General features: G+C 46.3%; 1 protein-coding gene across 1 annotated transcript; it reads right to left on the bottom strand.

Annotated features, from left to right (window-relative positions):
- Positions 1-386: 386 nt before the first annotated feature.
- On the bottom strand, positions 387-16,372 carry LOC135815098 (mRNA export factor-like). The gene is made up of 12 exons (XM_065328346.1): positions 15,942-16,372; positions 10,749-10,841; positions 9,913-9,999; positions 9,464-9,550; positions 8,167-8,238; positions 7,371-7,451; positions 5,799-5,825; positions 5,291-5,409; positions 4,866-4,956; positions 3,809-3,913; positions 2,818-2,916; positions 387-1,393 (listed from the first exon to the last, which is right to left on the bottom strand). Exons 1-12 carry the CDS (start codon positions 16,086-16,088, stop codon positions 1,304-1,306), a joined length of 1,098 nt encoding a protein of 365 aa, XP_065184418.1. The 5' UTR covers positions 16,089-16,372; the 3' UTR covers positions 387-1,303.
- Positions 16,373-18,837: the final 2,465 nt, after the last annotated feature.

The raw sequence follows: 18,837 nt of genomic DNA, 5'->3' as shown, positions 1-18,837 counted from the left end.
CATGTGCAGCCATACGATATTAGTACATCAGATACAAGACAGATAGTGAGATACTGAGATTGAAGACAGGCACCAGCCCTCCCCGGATGAATTCAATTCCATTAACTACAGTATCGCATTTTGATCTTCACAAGAAGTGCTTTTGCTGAGGGAGTGTATGAAATATTTGATACTGGCACGCTCTGTCCATGCTGCGGGTGCCAGTATGACACTAGTGTGGCTCGGCAGTACGTGTAGGGGAATACGGCAATCTCCCACAGCAACAGCCCATCGAGTCCCAATGGAACAAAGTCGACTAGTCAGGGACCGTACAGGCATCACAATACTACTAGCTGCATCGTTGATGCACTCCACCACACCACACCCAGCCAAACACACACACTGACTGTTTCTCCAGTACTCTTTCTTCACAACAGGGTGCAATGTGCAGTATTCAGATACGAATCTTGCATTCACAGCAGGCAGTGCCGCAAAGCAGGAAGAGGGGTGATGAGAGAGAGAGAGAGAGAGAGAGAGAGAGAGAGAGAGAGAGAGAGAGAGAGAGAGAGAGAGAGAGAGAGAGAGAGAGAGAGAAACAGACAGAAAAAGAAAGAGACAGACAGACGGACAGAGATAGAGGAACTTGATGGAAAAAGCAACGTGCCAAATAATCAAGCATTACATATTTGGAAACTAAATCAACACGACAAGAGACCACACAACACACAGATTCACACATCACGTCCACAACTTGCTTGAAACATAAAGCAGCGGTGCAAAGGGCCACTGGGCCACATCTTCACATGAGGCACATGTATATATTCAGCATTCTGAAAGCAAGGAGAGAGGAGTGAGCTCCACATGTACAGATCGTTGGTTAAAAACTACAAGCGTACAGAGACGTCAACATGGCAAAGTAGTCAAGATGACCAGATGATGTAGTGGTAAGAGATTCGTTTCTCAATGTGGCAGTGTACCAATACATAGCGCAGCAGCGATCAGACGATCAGTTCGATCAGTTGAGTTCCACCAGTGCCTATCAGCAAGCCCTGAGCAAACGGCACTGCTAAAACTGTGAATGGTTAGCAACGGGGATCAGAAAAGTCATGTGACGCACACATACAAGCGTGCAAGCAGCAAGAACATGTCTGGTCATGTCCGGTTACAGCAGCCAACCACTGATGGTCAGGTCACACACACACACACACGCACGCACGCACACACACAACACTAGCGCCACCAGGTCTACCTGTGTGTATGCACTACCGGCACCAAGTACCAGGCAGCTAGAGAGAGAGAATTGTATGAGCGACGGCGAAGCGCCTCATTTGCGTCCCTTGTTCGAGCTGCTTGGCTGGATGTCACACTGGCGCAAGTACACATTGTATCCATTCTGACTGGTATGTGCGTGACCCTGCAAGAAGGAAGCAGCCAATTGGTAAAGGTCAGAAGGAATAAAATGGATGATACAAAATACATGCAGCAAGCACACCAGAAAATTATGAATACAGTGCAACCGCGGAACTCCGAACGCCTTTCGGACCGGGCAAAGTGGTCGGATTTGTGTGAAAATTCAAAAAGACCATCCGGTACGCACGCTGATGGAGGGCAATTCAGGATCGAGCAAGAGTGGTGGGATCGGTGAGGTGGTCGTAAGGCCAGGTTCCACTGTACTCACGAAACAATCGTCCCGATGGCACAATGGCGGTGCACTATTCCACAGGTGCAGTTCACAGCCAATTCGATGGCGGCTAGCGCACACACACACATACATGTACGTACATATTCCAGGGCCCCCGGGAAAAAAAGAGTTCTGAATTTGCGGCCAACAGGGCACGTTTTAACCCTCTTTTATTGCTTTTTTGGACAAATTGGGCGGACCATCCTGGAAAAAAAGTGGTACATGTACGACCATGGTTGTACCGTGTGTGACGCCCCTGTATTGCGTGACTTCACCGAATTACTTGCTTTGTAAGGCCGCATTCACACTACTTGAAAAAGTGCGTTATAGACCATTTTTCAGGCCATTCTCCTTGGCAACCTAGGTAATTCGGCGCGAAAGTATAAAAGTTACCTGAAAGGTTTCTGCAACTCCGGTACCCCTGTACAAGGCAACTTTTTCTTTCAAGCAGAAGTCGACAGCATAAAACTGTATTTTTCTTCCACTGGTTCCAGAGTATTTTCAAAATGCAGAAGGTTCTGCCGAAGGTTCTGTTCAACGACGATCTGGAGTGTCGGCTCATTGAGCTCTGGGGCGAATACCAGCGAACGAAAAGTGGCACTATGATGAAGCGATCTGTCGCAGAGCGTCAGATCGCGTCCAAACTCAATAATTGCGTCCAGCACCTCAGCATCAAGGCTGTCGTGTTCACGGCGGCGAGTGTGCACATCAAGGTAGATAATTTGAAAACGAACGCCCACGATCACTACAAGAGATGTAGGAAAAAAAGAAGGAGAAATGGCAAGGGCTGCGGCAACTCTCCGCCGACATCTGTCACGGGCATGGCGATCCATGTCAGCAAAGAAGATTTCCTTGCAATATCACCACGGCAAATTGAGAACGATCAACGAAAATTTGATGTGTGTTCAGATCGCCAGAAAATGTGGAGTTGATATAATTATTTATATGACACACTCGTCAGCGCGAACGTAAAAAGTGCATCACGTGACGCGCATCGCATATATCGTGTGTGAACAGATTTTTTTTCAAGTCGCCTTCAACATACTTTTGCAGGCAGTTGCTTTTGCGTAGTGTGAATGTGGCCTAAGTTAGTACATAAAAAGGGGCACCAGTCAAGATAGCGCACTGTTGCTACTCTGATTGTGTGGCATGCATACCTTTGACCAGTCGTATCCAGTTGCGTAGGCGAAGAAATCACCGCGTGCATTGAAGCAGCCCGCTGTAACCGGCGATGGCTGACGCTGCGTGACTGATTGCTGCACAGACAGAGAGACACAGGTAGGGAAACAGAACGAGGACATGTGCGCACGCACATTACTCCACCGTGGGAAATGTGTACCGGTGAACAGGTGTTCGGATCAAAGCTACGCGGCGTACCACAGAAAAGAGTCCTGCTGACGAACACCGCATGCCCAGTGGCATGTATAGTACAGTGCAAGGGGCTGGTGCATAGCCCACCCTTTTTCAACCTGGTTCGGCCAGCTGAACATGGTTAGGAAATGCAATACATGCTATTCACACCTATTCAAACAACGACATTGTGTGCGTTGTAGTGGTGAAACGAATGTCAAACCTACTAGCCGAATATTCTTCGGCTTAACGAACGAAAGAACGAATATTCTTTTGGTAACACAGATGACATCACATGCCCTCCTCCCAGTCGTTTGATGGATACTGTCATTATTATTAGGTATGACAAACGGTAGTGCCACATAAAATGTACATGTACTGCCACATAAGGCTACTTCGAAGTTCATACATGTTATGTGCACCATTGGCAGTCCAGTATGGACATACATGTGCATGCATACAGTACAAAGTCACAGGCAGGCTGTACGCACTGCACTGTACCGTGTTCGGCGTGCATGTACATGTAGGTACAGGCACTGCATTCGAAGTGACGTAACGAATACTCGAATGTGACTTAACGAATATTCGAATGTGACAAACTGAACGAATGTTCGAATATTCGAATATTCGTTTCACCACTAGTGCATTGGTGTGTGTGCGTGTGTGTGTGTGTGTGTGTGTGAATTGGTATGCCCCCTTCACTACATGCACACAACACATGGTTGTTTGACGAAAAGGGGTGCCAAAGCTGCACCGGCTACTATGCCCCTGGAAGGGTCTATGGCTTTGACTACTTACTGTTAACTTGACACGAGCATCCTTATCCCAGTAGTTGAACATCCCGTCAGCACCACACGTCGCAAACAGGCCGCGATGGACTGGGTGAAACTTGATGCAATGGACCTATTTTGCAGGAAGAACATCGGGGCACAGCTACATTAGAGACCTGCTCTCAAGCAAATCAGCAGGCCGCCGCCACAGTAGCAGTACCACTGCTTACGCAGATTGTGTGTTTACTTTGCAATCGACTTGTCATACAAAACTATGATGCCTAGGGGCCATTCGTAGATTGCGAATTTCGTTTGAGTTTTGAAATCCAGATAGTGGCAGAGTAACTACATACACCCAGACACCCCGATCCTTCTTTTCTTTTCTCTCTTTCTGCAGGTATTGTTCGGCACTGCACATTGACTACTACTGACCACTGCTATTTCTAGAAAAACAATAAATCCACCAGGCCCGTAATACATACAATCCACCACTTTTGGCCACTATCCAGCTTTTACTTTTCTTAAACAGTGTACTGTAAATGTTAGGATGGTCGTGGGCAGTACAAGCTCACACACATACCACCAAGAGTACATACCCCCCCCCCCCCCAGAGTGTGCAACGCCTGATCCAGCTCTGCATAGGGCCTTGGTCGAGCGCAGTCGGATCTTCGCGTCATAATACCGTACACATCTGAGGGGAACCTGGGGAGTCGCGGGTACTCTCGGATCAAAAACAACGGTGCCCTGCCTCGAGACCGGCCGTGCGCTGGTGTGCACGCGTGACATCAGAAGATCCGACTGCGCTCGACCAAGACCCTATCCTGAAGATGGCAACAAAGAATTACCCTATCCAGAGCTGGATCAGGCGTTGCACACTCTGGGGGTTATGTACTCTTGATACCACTGATCAGCAGCAGCATGGTCCACACACATACACATACCACTGACCAGCTATCAAGACAACTCTATAATATAGAGCTGTCTTGATAGCTGTCAAGATATTATCATGGTCAGATTCATCCAACATCCGTGACAAAAATGGTGTGCAACATGCATGGTGAAGTCAGCCAGTCAGTTACACATACCGCATAGATATCCTGAACGGACGAATTGGCTTCAGTCTGCCGATGACATTTGAACTGGAAAGTGGTGTTCTCTGGCTTGCCCGAAACTCCACTGCAAAGCACATAGCAAAGCAGCGCACAAGAGAACATAGCAAAGAGAGCTAACAATAAAAACAATGAACAAACTACTGTACGGGCATAGGTTGATGATAGCACATAGAGCAAGCTGGGATAGCCACTGCAGAAAAATGCGATGGGGGCATCGGTATGAAATCAGTTCCCTTCTCCAGACAACACAGAGCTTCCAGCTAGAGAACTTCTGCTCATGATCATGTCATGCGCAAGGTCCTTATCTTACTGCAGTAGATGGAGAATTCCACACAATAGTCTAGAATCAGAGTATTCTGATTAGTTGCTGGCCACCAGTGTGTGTGGCAAGAACTTACATTGTCTTCTGCTGACCACTGTCTGGATACTCTATGGCCACTCGACCTTCTATGCATCCCAATGCCATACCGATAGGATTACCATTAGTCTTGTCACAGCATATTGCCACACAGCGAAGCTGGGAACACACGCACAGACAAGATGAAATGAGAAGCATCATAAACAAAGCTGGATGTTACTACACTGCGCTTGCGTTAACACGAATAAACACAGAAGCTACATGGTGCATAGATAGATCAATCAATGGACAATATTAAAAAGGGAGGAGGGAGGAAGAAGGAGAGAGAGAGTGAGAGAGAGAGAGAGAGAGAGAGAGAGAGAGAGAGAGTGAGAGAGAGTAAGAGAGAGAGAAAAAAGAAAGAGAGAGAAAGAGAGAAAGAGAGAGAGAGAGAGAGAGAGAGAGAGAGGGGGGGGGGGGGACACACACCGTGTTACACAACACAGCACACTCCACGTTAGTTGCACAATATAGGTGATGAGAGTCACTCACTGTTGAGGTGCTCTTACCTGATGACTTAGAATAGTAGATACTGCCTGCAGCAGAACGAGGAGAAAGCACACAATGGCGGCATGGTGTTACAGCAGAGCAGATAATACGAGGTAGAACTGTAATACAGTCCTCACTTCATTTAAGGCCATGCCAGTTACGTGATCCACTAAGCACAGTCAACTCGAGCATCATTCTTGTCTGCGCACAGTGACCACCGGCATACTTCAGTAGATAGCCCAAACAATATTCTAGGCAGGATCAAGCTGCGACTAGAAACACTGCACACCTACAGTACTATACAATCATGTGCAGCAAGTTGCCAGCAACCACACCTATCTGGACAAATATGGGCAGCAAGTTGCCAGCAACCACACCTATCTGGACAAATATGGGCAGCAAGTTGCCAGCAACCACACCTATCTGGACAAATATGGGCAGCAAGTTGCCAGCAACCACACCTATCTGGACAAATATGGGCAGAAATCTGGCAGAACTGTCCGGATAGTTCATTGCATGTAAAAACAATGCATTCAAATTGTTTAAGAAAGAGGTCCAATTGGAATTCGTCGTAACTTAAAGTTTCATCCCAGGCAATCATCAAACAGCTGATAATAAAAACCTGGGACTACTCGTTAAAGGGGAAGTTAAGCCTAAAATCAAAATTTCACCAGTTGTAGTCTTCGGGGTGCTGAGTCGAATGGTCTTGGTCCGAGGAAGCTGAGACGCTCCCTTCCTACTTTAATCCCAATCGAACTCGCGTACTTCCACCGAAACTGGGTGACTGCGCCCTCCTAGATGGGGATTTGTATGCAAAATGTCACTAAAAGCGCCATTTCGTTCTTATAAAAGCACGGATGACCGCGATCGGGCCATATGTTGTAGTCTTTTGGACGCTGAGTCGACTGGTTTTGGTCCGAAAAGGCTGCGATGCAGCGTTCGGCCCTTATTCCCAATCGAACATGCTTGAACAAGCGGTCACATGCTCCTGCGTACACCAGTCACCTGGTCACCGTGCCTGCAGGGTACAACTTACAGCCAGTTTGACCTTTTTTGGGTGCAGTCCTGTCACTCGAGTTGAACTCGAGTTGAACCTTGGTGTGAAAGTTGTCGCCTGCTGGCGCGGTGACCAGGTGACTTAGGCACGCAGGAGCACGTGACCGCTTGTTCAACCATGTTCGATTGGGAATAAGGGCCGAACGCTGCATTGCAGCCTTTTCGGACCAAAACCAGTCGACTCAGCGTCCAAAAGACTACAACATATGGGCCAATCGCGGTAATCCGTGCTTTTATCAGAACGAAATGGCGCTTTTAGTGACATTTTGCATACAAATCCCCATCTAGTAGGGCGCAGTCACCCAGTTTCGGTGGAAGTGCGTGAGTTCGATTGGGATTAAAGTAGGAAGGGAGCGTCTCAGCTTCCTCGGACCACGACCATTCGACTCAGCACCCTGAAGACTACAACTGGTGAAAAATTGATTTTAGGCTTAACTTCCCCTTTAAATTTCTGCTCATGTGCGAGTCATGGCGGTGAATAGGCACTTTCCCAGCAGCTTGCCAAACCTCTCTTTGTAAACAAGATATTCACATACCTTAACATAGGATGGCTGATTCCCCAATTGATAGCAGTGGACTCCATGGCCAGCAGTGATTACCACTGCTAGAGGATATACCTATCATGCAATGTGAACACACACACACACACACACACACACACACACACACACACACACACACACACACACACACACACACACACACACACACGCACGCACGCACACACACACACACACACACACATCTGCCAATCAATCAGCCATCAGCTGCTCTAACTAGCCGCAAACCCCTCCGGCCTTATCTATACAGAACAGAAACACCGTGATAGTTGCTTTGGCAAGAATCTCGGTGTCTAATCGAAGTCCAAGTGGTCCATGGTTTCTTACAAGTACAATGAAATCAGTAATTAGCAACCACTGTATGGCGCAACAAAATAAACTGGCCTGAAAGGCAGGTGGTCTTTCACCACAGAGTAGGCAAGATCTATGTACATGTACTAGTGTTGAGGAATAATCTGCTGCTCGAGAAGATCGGCACCTAAAGACAGGTGGTTGCTTGGAGCAGTGGTCACTCAACACAGGTGCCACGCAAGTGCAAAGCAGTACTCAAGTACTGCAGAGACCAAGCCACACAGATAATACAGAACTCCCCATATTGAAAAAGGCTGGGTGAGAAAGGCGCCCGGTAGACGGGAGTGCCCGTTATCTGGGGAGCACACACACACACACACACACACACACACACACACACACACACTGGGGAGACGAGAAGAGTTTTACTGTACATGCATGCTCCGCTGCACTATAACCACACCATAAGTCCATTACATACCACATCAGCACCGTAGCAGCGTTCGGGCAGCTGGAAGGAGAGCACCGGCTGGGGAGACCTCGTGTCCCAGAACTGAAATGAACAAGACAAACAGAAAGTGCTCAACCGAAAACACACGACAACACAATGCAAACAACCGTGTCCATGTTAGCGACTCGTTTTCAATGGAGCAGTCTGGACAGGTCGCCAGCCATTGCATGCATTGTAGTAGAGCAAAACCTGTCCTAGCCGGATGCCCTGGTGCAGTGGAAACTGTCCTAGCCGGATGCCCTGGTGCAGTGGAAACTGTCCTCATGTGACAGGAATCCGCTTGATCCAGGGATGCACGTTCGATCCACAGCACTTTGGTGCATGGAAATTTGTCCGGTCAATACAGGATTCCGCTTGGTACAGGTCTGCTCTCGATATAACAGCTCTCACTTGTACATAAACCTCGCTAGTACACAACAAAATCAAATCCCGCGCTGAAACAGCATCACTCAAATTTTGCTCCACACAACATAATCCTACATAACATAAACCTCGACATAACACACGCTACGGCGCGTCCCCGACGTGCGCACTCTCGATACAACATAAATTCATGTGCACGGTACGATCAAGCGGTAGCTGTAGCTAGGCAGTTTATGCCAGTTTAGTCCTACATAACGTAAACCTCTGCATAACGCACCCTACGGCGCGGTCCTCGACGTGCGCACTCTCGATACAACGTAGACTCACGTGCGCGGTAAGCTGTAACCGTAGCTAGCCAGTTTAGTCCTATTGTGCATACATGTATATTCTGCGGCATTGATGGTATCTGATGTCGATGGTGGTACAGTGTGTATATGTTTGCACGGTTGAACCCGCCTTGTAATACCCTTCATGTTGAGGTACATCTTGTCTTTTACACACGGGTTTCTACATAACATAACTCTCGATATAACATAATTTTTGCGTGGTCCCAGAGATTACGTTATATGTGGAGAGTAGACCTGTGCAGGGTCCAGCAAACACAGGTTTCACTGTAGATGAAAACTGTAGCAAAAAATACATATAGCAATCGGTCTAATGGCTTCAAAAGGCTAATTCCAGCTAGAAATACTAACCTCAAAGGAAAACTTCCCATGGCAAACACACACACACACACACACACACACACAAACACACACACACACAACAAACACACACACACACATACACACACACACACACACACACACACACACACACACACACACATGAATACACACACGCACACACACGTACACGCACACACACACACTCACACACACGGGTGGCATTGGCAGACGCTTACTTTCAGTGTCTTATCCCAACTACCAGTCATGAGGCACTGGTAGCCTGGTGCCTGTATCCACTTGACTGATTTAATCGGACCGTCGTGCTGCAGGAATACCACATGGACGGGACAGTTGGACATACAATTACGATCACATCTTACCCATTACGCTGAGGTCCCCAATGGATCAATACATCCCACCATGTTTGTGTCAGTTTGGGAACGAAGCAGCATCTCCTCAGCATTAATTTTGCGCTGAAGCCCTCTTTACTGGTCATAGGTAGCCCCAGGCCATCCACAACAACGCAGCAGAGATCAATTATACGGTAACGGCACTCCTTCGTGACATGCGCTAGCTTCACTATGTGCAGCCTGAAGCGGCGCAGTGGGGCAGTTTCTGGGTTTCAGGGCATGTACCAGGATGCTGTACATCTGCCACGTCGTTGCAACCAAGAGGAGACAATTACCTGAGCTACGGCCATAGACTGGTTGGCCTGCAAGTCCCAAATCTTTGCTGTCTTATCCGCAGATCCAGTGAAGACCTTGGAGCCGTCCTGCAAATAGAGCACAGCACAGAGCAGATGCTAGGTCTATAGGTGATCACATAAGCGTGCTGAACACGCAACTATCGAACCCCATTAACTTAAATACTGTCAAACTGTCAGGGATTTTTTTTAGAGATTTCTAAACTAAGGGGTCGTCCATTATTATCAATCTGTTTCACGGAACGTTAGGTCATGGGTGAAACGAGGAGAGCTGTCAAGTCCATATATTTTTGTTTTGTTTCGGAGGGTGGGTGGGTAGGGGAGGGCCATACCGTAACTAAACTTTTTTCGTTCCATGAAAAATATTGATATTGACGGATGGCCCCTAACCCGATTTTGTGATGAATTGTTGTAGAGACAAGGCAGAAAGCAGTACAGTGCATACTGAGCCGAGGAATACAACAACAAAAAAGACAAAGGTTTACCAAAACATTCCTATCGATAAAACCTCTACAATACTATTCATTATCCATTTCACAGTACAAGTAACTTTGAGTTCGGAGATTCATATATGGAGTAAACCAACAGGAGACTTAAAACATCATATCATTACACGCACTGATTCCGACATCCATCGTGCCATATAATCCTCCCTAGTCAGTCCCGACTTGACTTCATATATCTTCAATTCAAGTCAACACGATCCGGGGATGCACCCAGTCGCGCGCATGAGCAAAGTGTGAATGCAATGGAGGAGCAGTACAAGTGCACTGCGCCTACAGGCTACAGGGATACAACAGGTCTCGCGCGCCACTCACCGGATGCCACGCGCAATCCAGGACGGGACCATCATGGCTTTGCTGACCGAGCATGGAGATGCCAGCGGATCTGTCGACATTCCAGCATCGTACCTGAACACACATTCCATGGAGAGTAACAGAAATTATGAACTTCGAGGAAGAGCAAAGTGGTAAACTGAGACTTGCACGGACACCTCTGGATTTTACGCACAGCGCTGAGTAGTAGAAGTACTCTGATTTCAGAAATTTTCGGTGCTCAATATTTTCGGTATGAGGGCAAAAGGCCTGGTTAGGTGAACAGAAAATTTAGGTACAAAGAAGCAGTTCCCTATTGGATTATGTGTGTTAGTGCTTGTGCGGTGTATTGAAATTTTAGGTACTTCAGTATGAAACAGATGCACCGAAAGTACCGAAAATAAAAGTACACCGAAAATTTGTGAAATTACAGTATTACACACCAAAATGGATTGATTCAGTGGCAGCCAGCTCATGATGGCAACTGCACATATTGGCTGTAAGGGCCACCGTGGAAGGAGCTGCCAAACACTACCGGCGGAGTCAATAGTACTACTCTGCTCTACATTACGGGAACGGGACGCGAAGAATCCCGGAAATACTCTTCGTGTTCCCGTAACGTAAAGGGAGCTTGATCTACTCTTCGTTCACGCAAACAAATCATAGAGTTGGTGGACAAGCCGTTGATTATTCACTCTCATTGTAATATCAAAAAGTATTCTTTCTAGACCAAAGAGTGGTATATTTGATAACATTTAATAACGATAGAAATTTTTACGATACTTCTCCAGACGTTTCGTTGTTCTGAACAACATCGTCAGTGGATAAGCTTCTTATCCACTGACGATGTTGTTCAGAACAACGAAACGTCTGGAGAAGTATCGTAAAAATTTCTATCGTTATTAAATGTTATCAAATATACCACTCTTTGGTCTAGAAAGAATACTTTTTGACAAACAAATCATGTGGAATGTCTTGCCCACAAGACTGTTACGGGCTCTGAAAGCTAGGTCCACAGTGCACAATCTATGGACAGCTAGCTTTTTGGAGATCAATCGGCGCAGGAGATAAAAATGAGGCTGATCATCGTAGCAATCGAAACTAAATTTCTTTCTGACAACTTCATGCACAGTACCAACCGGTGAAATTCGCCCTGATCAAATAAAATAATCGGTTGTGTTTGACAACGTAAGTCTTGTAGAACTACCAGTACCTTCTTATATATATATATATATATATATATAGTAGTGCTGAAACGATTACGTTTTTTCCTTAGTGGCTTATCTGATACCATAACGATCGGCTTATCGGCTAAACGATTTTTATTGTAACTACAGTGAAACCTGTCAAGGCGACCACTCGGATAAGGCAACCACCTGTCCTACAAGACCACTAAAACTAGAAGGAGGGGATGCCATTTCCTGTCAAACAACCCTGGATAAGGAGACCACCTGGTAACAAAGACCAAGTTTTGAAGGTTCCTCCAGCGGTCGTCTCAGACAGGTGGTTTCACTGTACATCAGTACGTGTATATTCTGCGAATTTCAAAAATTTTACGAGTCCAACATCGCCAACGACGGAAAGCGGGCGCATGGATCCGATGATCCCGCAACAAGTCCGTCAGCTGTTCGGACTGACCAGACGAATACAGACAAGACAGCGGCAACGCACTGGTTGCAAATGTATGTAAGAAAAGACTAAGACTTAGTGCTAGTAGTCAGTTCAAAAGACGGCGACGGTGATCGCGTCGACGTTTCTCAGATCGCGCTTGTACTTTTACACGTACATCGATGTTGCAAGTGTACAATCATGTACATATTCGTGTCGTACTCGCAACACTTTCGGTGCATGAACGCTTTGTGCGACCCCCAAAAGGGGGGAAATCCCGTACCGAGTGTAAGTACCATTCTACTCGTTTAGCCGATAAAATCGAAATAACCGTTCGATCTATTTCTTATCGAGTAAGTAACGAGTAATCGATATAATCGTTTCAGCACTAATATATAGGATTTGAAAATGTATAACCTTTATGCCGTTGTTATTGGTCATCATGAGTCATTCATGGCCCATAATAACGGCATACCGTAAAGTCGCGGATAAAAGCCGGGTTTGCATACAAGCACATCGCGGATAGAAGCCTGAAAATCAAACGGGTCAAATGCATATAAGCCTGTCGCGCGTAGAAGCCTGGCTTCTATGCAAGCGCGGATCGGGTAGGTCAAGAGTGCATGCGCTATGTACAGTGCATAGTAAAACTGCCGCCATACCGGTAGTCAGTGGTAGATCTACGCGTGTCGCGCGTAGAAGCCTGGCTTCTATGCAAGCCCGGATCGGCCGATGTGCATACAAGCCTGGCAAAAATATCAGTGGTGCATATAAGGATGGTTTGCATACAAGCCTGGTTTGCATTGAAGCCTGATGCAGAAAGCGGCTTATGTGCTTATAAGCCCGGCTTTTATCCGCGACTTTACGGTAATGGTTTTCATAGAAGCTGTACATATGTTTGAGGCATGAATGTTTACTTTTCAGATTCATAGGACATCATGAATACCCATTTTCAGCAAGAATTGGGACTTTGAGCAGCATTGTTAAGCTGCCGGTGTCATGGAAAGGACTGAATCAGTGAATGTGCAAAGAACATTACAGGTGTGGCACGGGGTGGTTTCATGACGACATATCGCCAAGAGTACATGAAAACCAGAGTGTGCAGCTCGGATGGGTGGCTGTCACGGCGGAATTACGTGATTACATCATTTTAGTGACAGGGGCATAGCACCCGCTACGACTGCTACGACCATGGCCGTACCACTTTTCGAAAAGTGTGGTCCGTCCGAAACGTGCAAAACCGTAATAAAAAAATCAGGATCCATCGATGCATATGCGCATCAGACTTTGACCTTTTTATAGACTCGTACTCGTAGATCTGCCATGCATCTGCAGTCGTACTGAGTAGACCTACTGTACTCGACTCGACTGCACACTGCGCCAGGAGTGTGCCAGCAGTTCCCAGAACGCAGGATTTTGTGTCTTTTTTACAAAATTTTCCCGGGGGACGTCCCCGGACCCCCCTCGAACACGGCCTTCGGCCGCATGCGCACCGACCTTCGGTCGTACCACTTCCAAAACCCCTCCTACGCCCCTGAGTGATGTAGTGCGTACAAGCAGGATTCAAGCAGGTCTCTTTCTGCACAACTGCAGCTCAGTTGTACGCACTACGCCATTTCCCGCCTCAGATCTGGGCCAAATATGATGTTTATATCACGGAATTTCGCCGTGACAGACACCCATAGCAGAAAAGGCCCCAAGCTGCACACTCTGGTTTTCATGTACTCTTGATATCGCACATGCCGTCGTTAAACTACCAGTTTTAAGGATAAAACAAGGTCCAGTAAAATCTCAAATCCTATATATAGGATTCGAAAAATAGGGCACAGGCCTTAGTAATATTGCGCAAGGAGATGAGCCATAGGTGTTAGCATTTGAAAAAATTATCTTATTCAACTCTCCATATCTACTAAGACCTAACACGGAAGAATTGGTCACATATTTGTCCCTAGGCTCGTGTCACACCCATTTTGAGTTGAAAAATATGATCAAAATCCTATAATAGAATCTAGCTAATTAAGAGATAGGTCCCAGGCGTATAGAATAGCAGCCTTGATTTCCTGGGCGTTATTTTGGACTCGGGCTTATACTTGAAATATAAATGTTGAAATTCTCCCCTTGCCCAATAACTGTATCCATTTCATTTTTTAGCTGAGCATGCACACTACTTCAAAATATAAATACAGTATCCCTGCTTCGATGAACCAGAAACAGTGTTCTGGTTTCGAAAAGCGATCCCGAAACACATCCAACAACATAGCAGTAAGTACCGGTACTGGTATTGTCAGCACACCTGGGCGTATACATGGGCATGGGCGCCATTTTGAAACAAAACTGTTGACTTCCCCTGACTGGGCGTGTACACGGAGGGTGGGCGTTGTTTCGAGTGGGCGTATACATGGGCGTTTACGGTATGGTAAGTTCCAAGGCAATGCCAGACATCGTGGAGACTAAACCGTAGGAAAACTCAGATCCAGGCAGCTCGTTCTTCATTTCACTACGTAAAGAAGGCAGCATGCCGCACAGGGCACTCATAGCTTGGAGATGAGAGTTGCACACTCTTGGGGTTATGTACTCTTGATAATACACATCGCCATATTCACACTGATATACACATTTATTCCCGTAGCTATGCAGAAGACGTTACTTCAGTAACGTCTGGCGCTAGCCAGGGTCCACACAGCTTTAATTTGGTGTTTGTTTGTGTGTTTGTTTGTTTGTGTCACGCCTGGCGCTATTTTGTATCTATCCCGTACTGTACCGTACCAGCAAAGACAGCTGGCCACAATATTTTTGTTTGTTTGTGCCATCGACATGCCTGGCGCTATCCCGTACCTGTCCCGTATCATCAAGTGTACGGTACCATCAAGAGAATGAGTATATATGCGAAGTGTATGGGGGGAATGCATTCAGTGCAGTAACATTAAATTTTGTGTGGATTTGTGTGCGAGGCCGAGATCCCACTAGCAGGCTGGCTGGGCCGCCTGTCGACCAGCCCGGAAATCGCATGTAGGCCGATAGCATAATAATTATAACGTATATACAGTCATGTAGATGTATAGCAGGGAGTCATATTATGTAAACGACTCCCTGCTGTATGGGGAGATTTTCTGGAAAGAAATACGAAGTAGGGAGACGAGTAAATGCAATCAGAATGGATGTTAGTTGCCGTCAGTATAATAATAATAATAAGAAGAAGAAGAAGAACGCCCGTGATCGGCAGAGTCAGCGCCGGTCCCAGGAAACGTCAGGACAGACATCCCGTCGACTCCAGAACGCCCGTCATCGGCAGAGTCAGCGCCGGTCCCATAGCTATGCAGAAGACGTTACTTGTACTTCAGTATCTCATTGAAACGTTTTTGCAAAACAATGATTTAGCTAATCAAAGGAAAAAGCATTTCCATCAGTTCTAACAACATGCACGATGAGCTAGGCAACAAAGCATAGCGCAGGGCCCTGAGCTTCCAAGCTCTCTCGTTATTAATATGTTTGACGATGACAGCATGTTACAAGGCGACCTATCAAGCAAGGCTTGCACATGCCAAAATTTAATTTACACTACTGTGTGAGTGCACTGTGCGTAACGCTTACCGTGTTATCCCAGGAACTGCCAACGAGAAGATCAGCTTTGGGACTAAATTCTATATTACTAATAGAGTCAGACGGCCCTTGCGGAAACGCTAGATCTTTCAAGGGATTGGCCGCGGGTTGATTTGTATTCTGCGCGTTGCTGAACATACTCCTGGCCAAAGGAAAATGCTATTTTGTGACTCGCACGAAATGATGCTGTCAAATCTTTTTCGTCAATGCTCTGAGGGGAAGAAAGAGCCTTTCTACGTTATTGCAGCAATAGTTGAGTCCTGACATCGGCAGCCGATGTGTTACTAAATAGCTAGAGTTATAGAAGGAGAAGCCTGACTAGCTTGCCAGATATCGAACGAAGCTCCAATGATTCCTGAAGATACTACACCACCACATGCATACAAAATAATTGATGACAATACGGTAGTCTTGTTTATGTTTTGAACTGAATCCAGTGCAAACTGGTTTCTTTTGTGTGAGCTTGCCTTTTTTCAAAGTTTTTTTCTTCCCTATCGACACTGCGCTACGTCATCACAGCTCAGACACGTGACTAGATTTACGTGTTTACTGTTTTTCCCAGGGAGTCGTAAGATACCGGTATTTTACGACTCCCTCTTCTTTTCTGATGCTCATGCAGATTTCCGCGCTCGCTCGATCGATATGCGCGACCGTGTACCGGTCGACCCTGGGTTTTTTCTTCCTTTTTTCATTTCAATTTTTCAAACAAAATCTTACTCGACTCTCGAGTAGATCTCAGATCATAATCAGAGACATACATAGTCATTGGCCACTTGTACATCCCCACTTCTTCCGCTGAGGTTGCTGTTTGCCGATCCCATTACGCATTAGTTTTCCTTCTCTCTTTGATCTCTATGATCGATCCTTTCACCATCTTTTACTATCTGCCAAGATATTGGATTGGATTGGTTTTTAATGTCGAATAACAAACAGGCAGTGTTGTGAGGGAGTCGTCAAATACTTGACGACTCCCTGGTGTTGCCCTACAATAAAATGGCCTTGTACATGTAATACATGTCATCAGGGAGTCGTCAAATACCTATTTATTCCCGTAGCTATGCAGAAGACGTTACTTCAGTAACGTCTGGCGCTAGCCAGGGTCCACACAGCTTTAATTTGGTGTTTGTGTGTTTGTGTGTTTGTTTGTTTGTTTGTTTGTTTGTTTGTTTGTTTGTTTGTGTCACGCCTGGCGCTATCCCGTATCTGTCCCGTATCTGTGACTACAAAGGCTCTACAGGATTGTACATAACAGCTGTCCACAATATTTGCGGGCTCCTGTATCTGTCCCGTACCGTACCAATATTCGTCGTATTATGCATACGACTCCCTGACTCCCTGATTTGGAAAGAAATAGGGAGACGAGGAGGAAATTAAATTAGAATAGACGCCGATTAGGTGATAGGATGCGTCAGCATAAACATACTTTGGAAGAGAGATCCCGTCGTCTCCAAAATAAGCGTGAACGAGCGATTCAGTGCCGGTCACAGGAAACGTCGGAAGAGAGATCCCGTCGACTCCAGAACGCCCGTGATCGGTAGAGTCCGGCGGTCCCAGGCAACGTCAGGACAGAAATCCCGTTGAGTCCAGAACGCCCGTGATCGGCAGAGTCTAACCCGGTGCCAGGAAACGTCAGGACAGACATCCCGTCGAGTCCAGAACGCCCGTGATCGGCAGAGTCAGCGCCGGTCCCAGTAAACGTCAGGACAGACATCCCGTCGACGCGCAGAAAACTAAATCTGCAGCCTCTTTTGCCGTCGAACAAGATACGTATTTATATAGGAGACTGTAAAGTTATGTAATAGGGAGGTTCTGCTATACGTGAAACGTAGAGAAATCACGTAGAGAGCAGGTGTCTGGGTTAGAGTCTACGGCTTCGCGTGTTTTGGCTCCAGATTTCTACGCGGAGATGGGGTTCTCTACGTTGTGGCACACGCAGAGAAAATGCGTACGGATTTGCTGGGTATCGATCAACTGCATGCAGAAATCTGCCAAATATGGAAGGGGAAATTCCCAGTACACATTCCACGTGACTTCTCTAGGTGAAACGTAGAGCAGAACAGCATTTCTTTACGTTACGGGAACGCGAAGAAAGTTCGCGTGATTCTTTGCGTCGCGTTCCCAAAACGTAGAGCAGAACCTCCCTAATGTCCAAATTTCGACGTGAGCAGCAGGTCACTCGCGTTGATTTTTTTCGACGTGCGAGCCAAATAACGCGAGCTGAACTTTCGCGTCGCAGACATCCCGTCGACGCGCAGAAAAACTAAATCTGCAGCCTCTTTTGCCGTCGGACAGGATACGTATTTTAGGAGACTGTAAAGTTATGTAATGACTATGTGCTCCACAGGCAACCATGCATTCCGCGTCGTCATTGGCTCAACAGGTCAATGATTATGTACATGTATTACTACAAAAAGGCCAGAAAATCCGATTCCTGTATTAAAATCAACTAATGTTCGCTGGCGATTTAATTTCGCTGATTTCGCCGCTTGGTACCAACCGGCCAAAGTAAATCGCAGGCCAACGTTTGTCATATAGGCAAATGATGCATGATTGAGCAATGGATGCATGTGAGAGCAAAAATACCGATCGATTTCAAATTTGACGTGAAACTGCGCGTCACGTCGGAAATAACGTGCATCTTAACCTCTCTTAATCGAGAGGTTTCTATTTCTCTTCGGCCAAAATTTGTTGATTTACAATATAAGGAGATAAAAATTAAAGAAGGAGCAAAACAAAAGTAGATGATTATTAGAGAAATAACAATCCGCAATAAATTCTGCAAATACTTTTGCCTAACTCATAATATTCAAACCGATTGAAACGTTTTTGCAATACAGTGATGTGGCCAACCAACGGAAAAAGACAATTCCATCAGTTCTTATATTTA

Source organism: Sycon ciliatum, chromosome 4 (assembly GCF_964019385.1).
Source record: "Sycon ciliatum chromosome 4, ocSycCili1.1, whole genome shotgun sequence".
Lineage (NCBI taxonomy): Eukaryota > Metazoa > Porifera > Calcarea > Leucosolenida > Sycettidae > Sycon > Sycon ciliatum.
The sequence above is the reverse complement of the archived record's forward strand: the minus strand, read 5'-3'. Positions and strand labels throughout refer to the sequence as shown.

Coding starts and splice junctions, on each gene's coding strand:
- LOC135815098 (XM_065328346.1), bottom strand. CDS start 16,088: ATGTTCAGCAACGCGCAGAATACAAATCAACCCGCGGCCAATCCCTTG. Junction 10,842..15,941: donor GCAGTTCCTGGGATAACACG/GTAAGCGTTACG, acceptor ATGTGTGTTCAG/GTACGATGCTGGAATGTCGA. Junction 9,551..9,912: donor AGTCTATGGCCGTAGCTCAG/GTAATTGTCTCC, acceptor GTATTCCTGCAG/CACGACGGTCCGATTAAATC.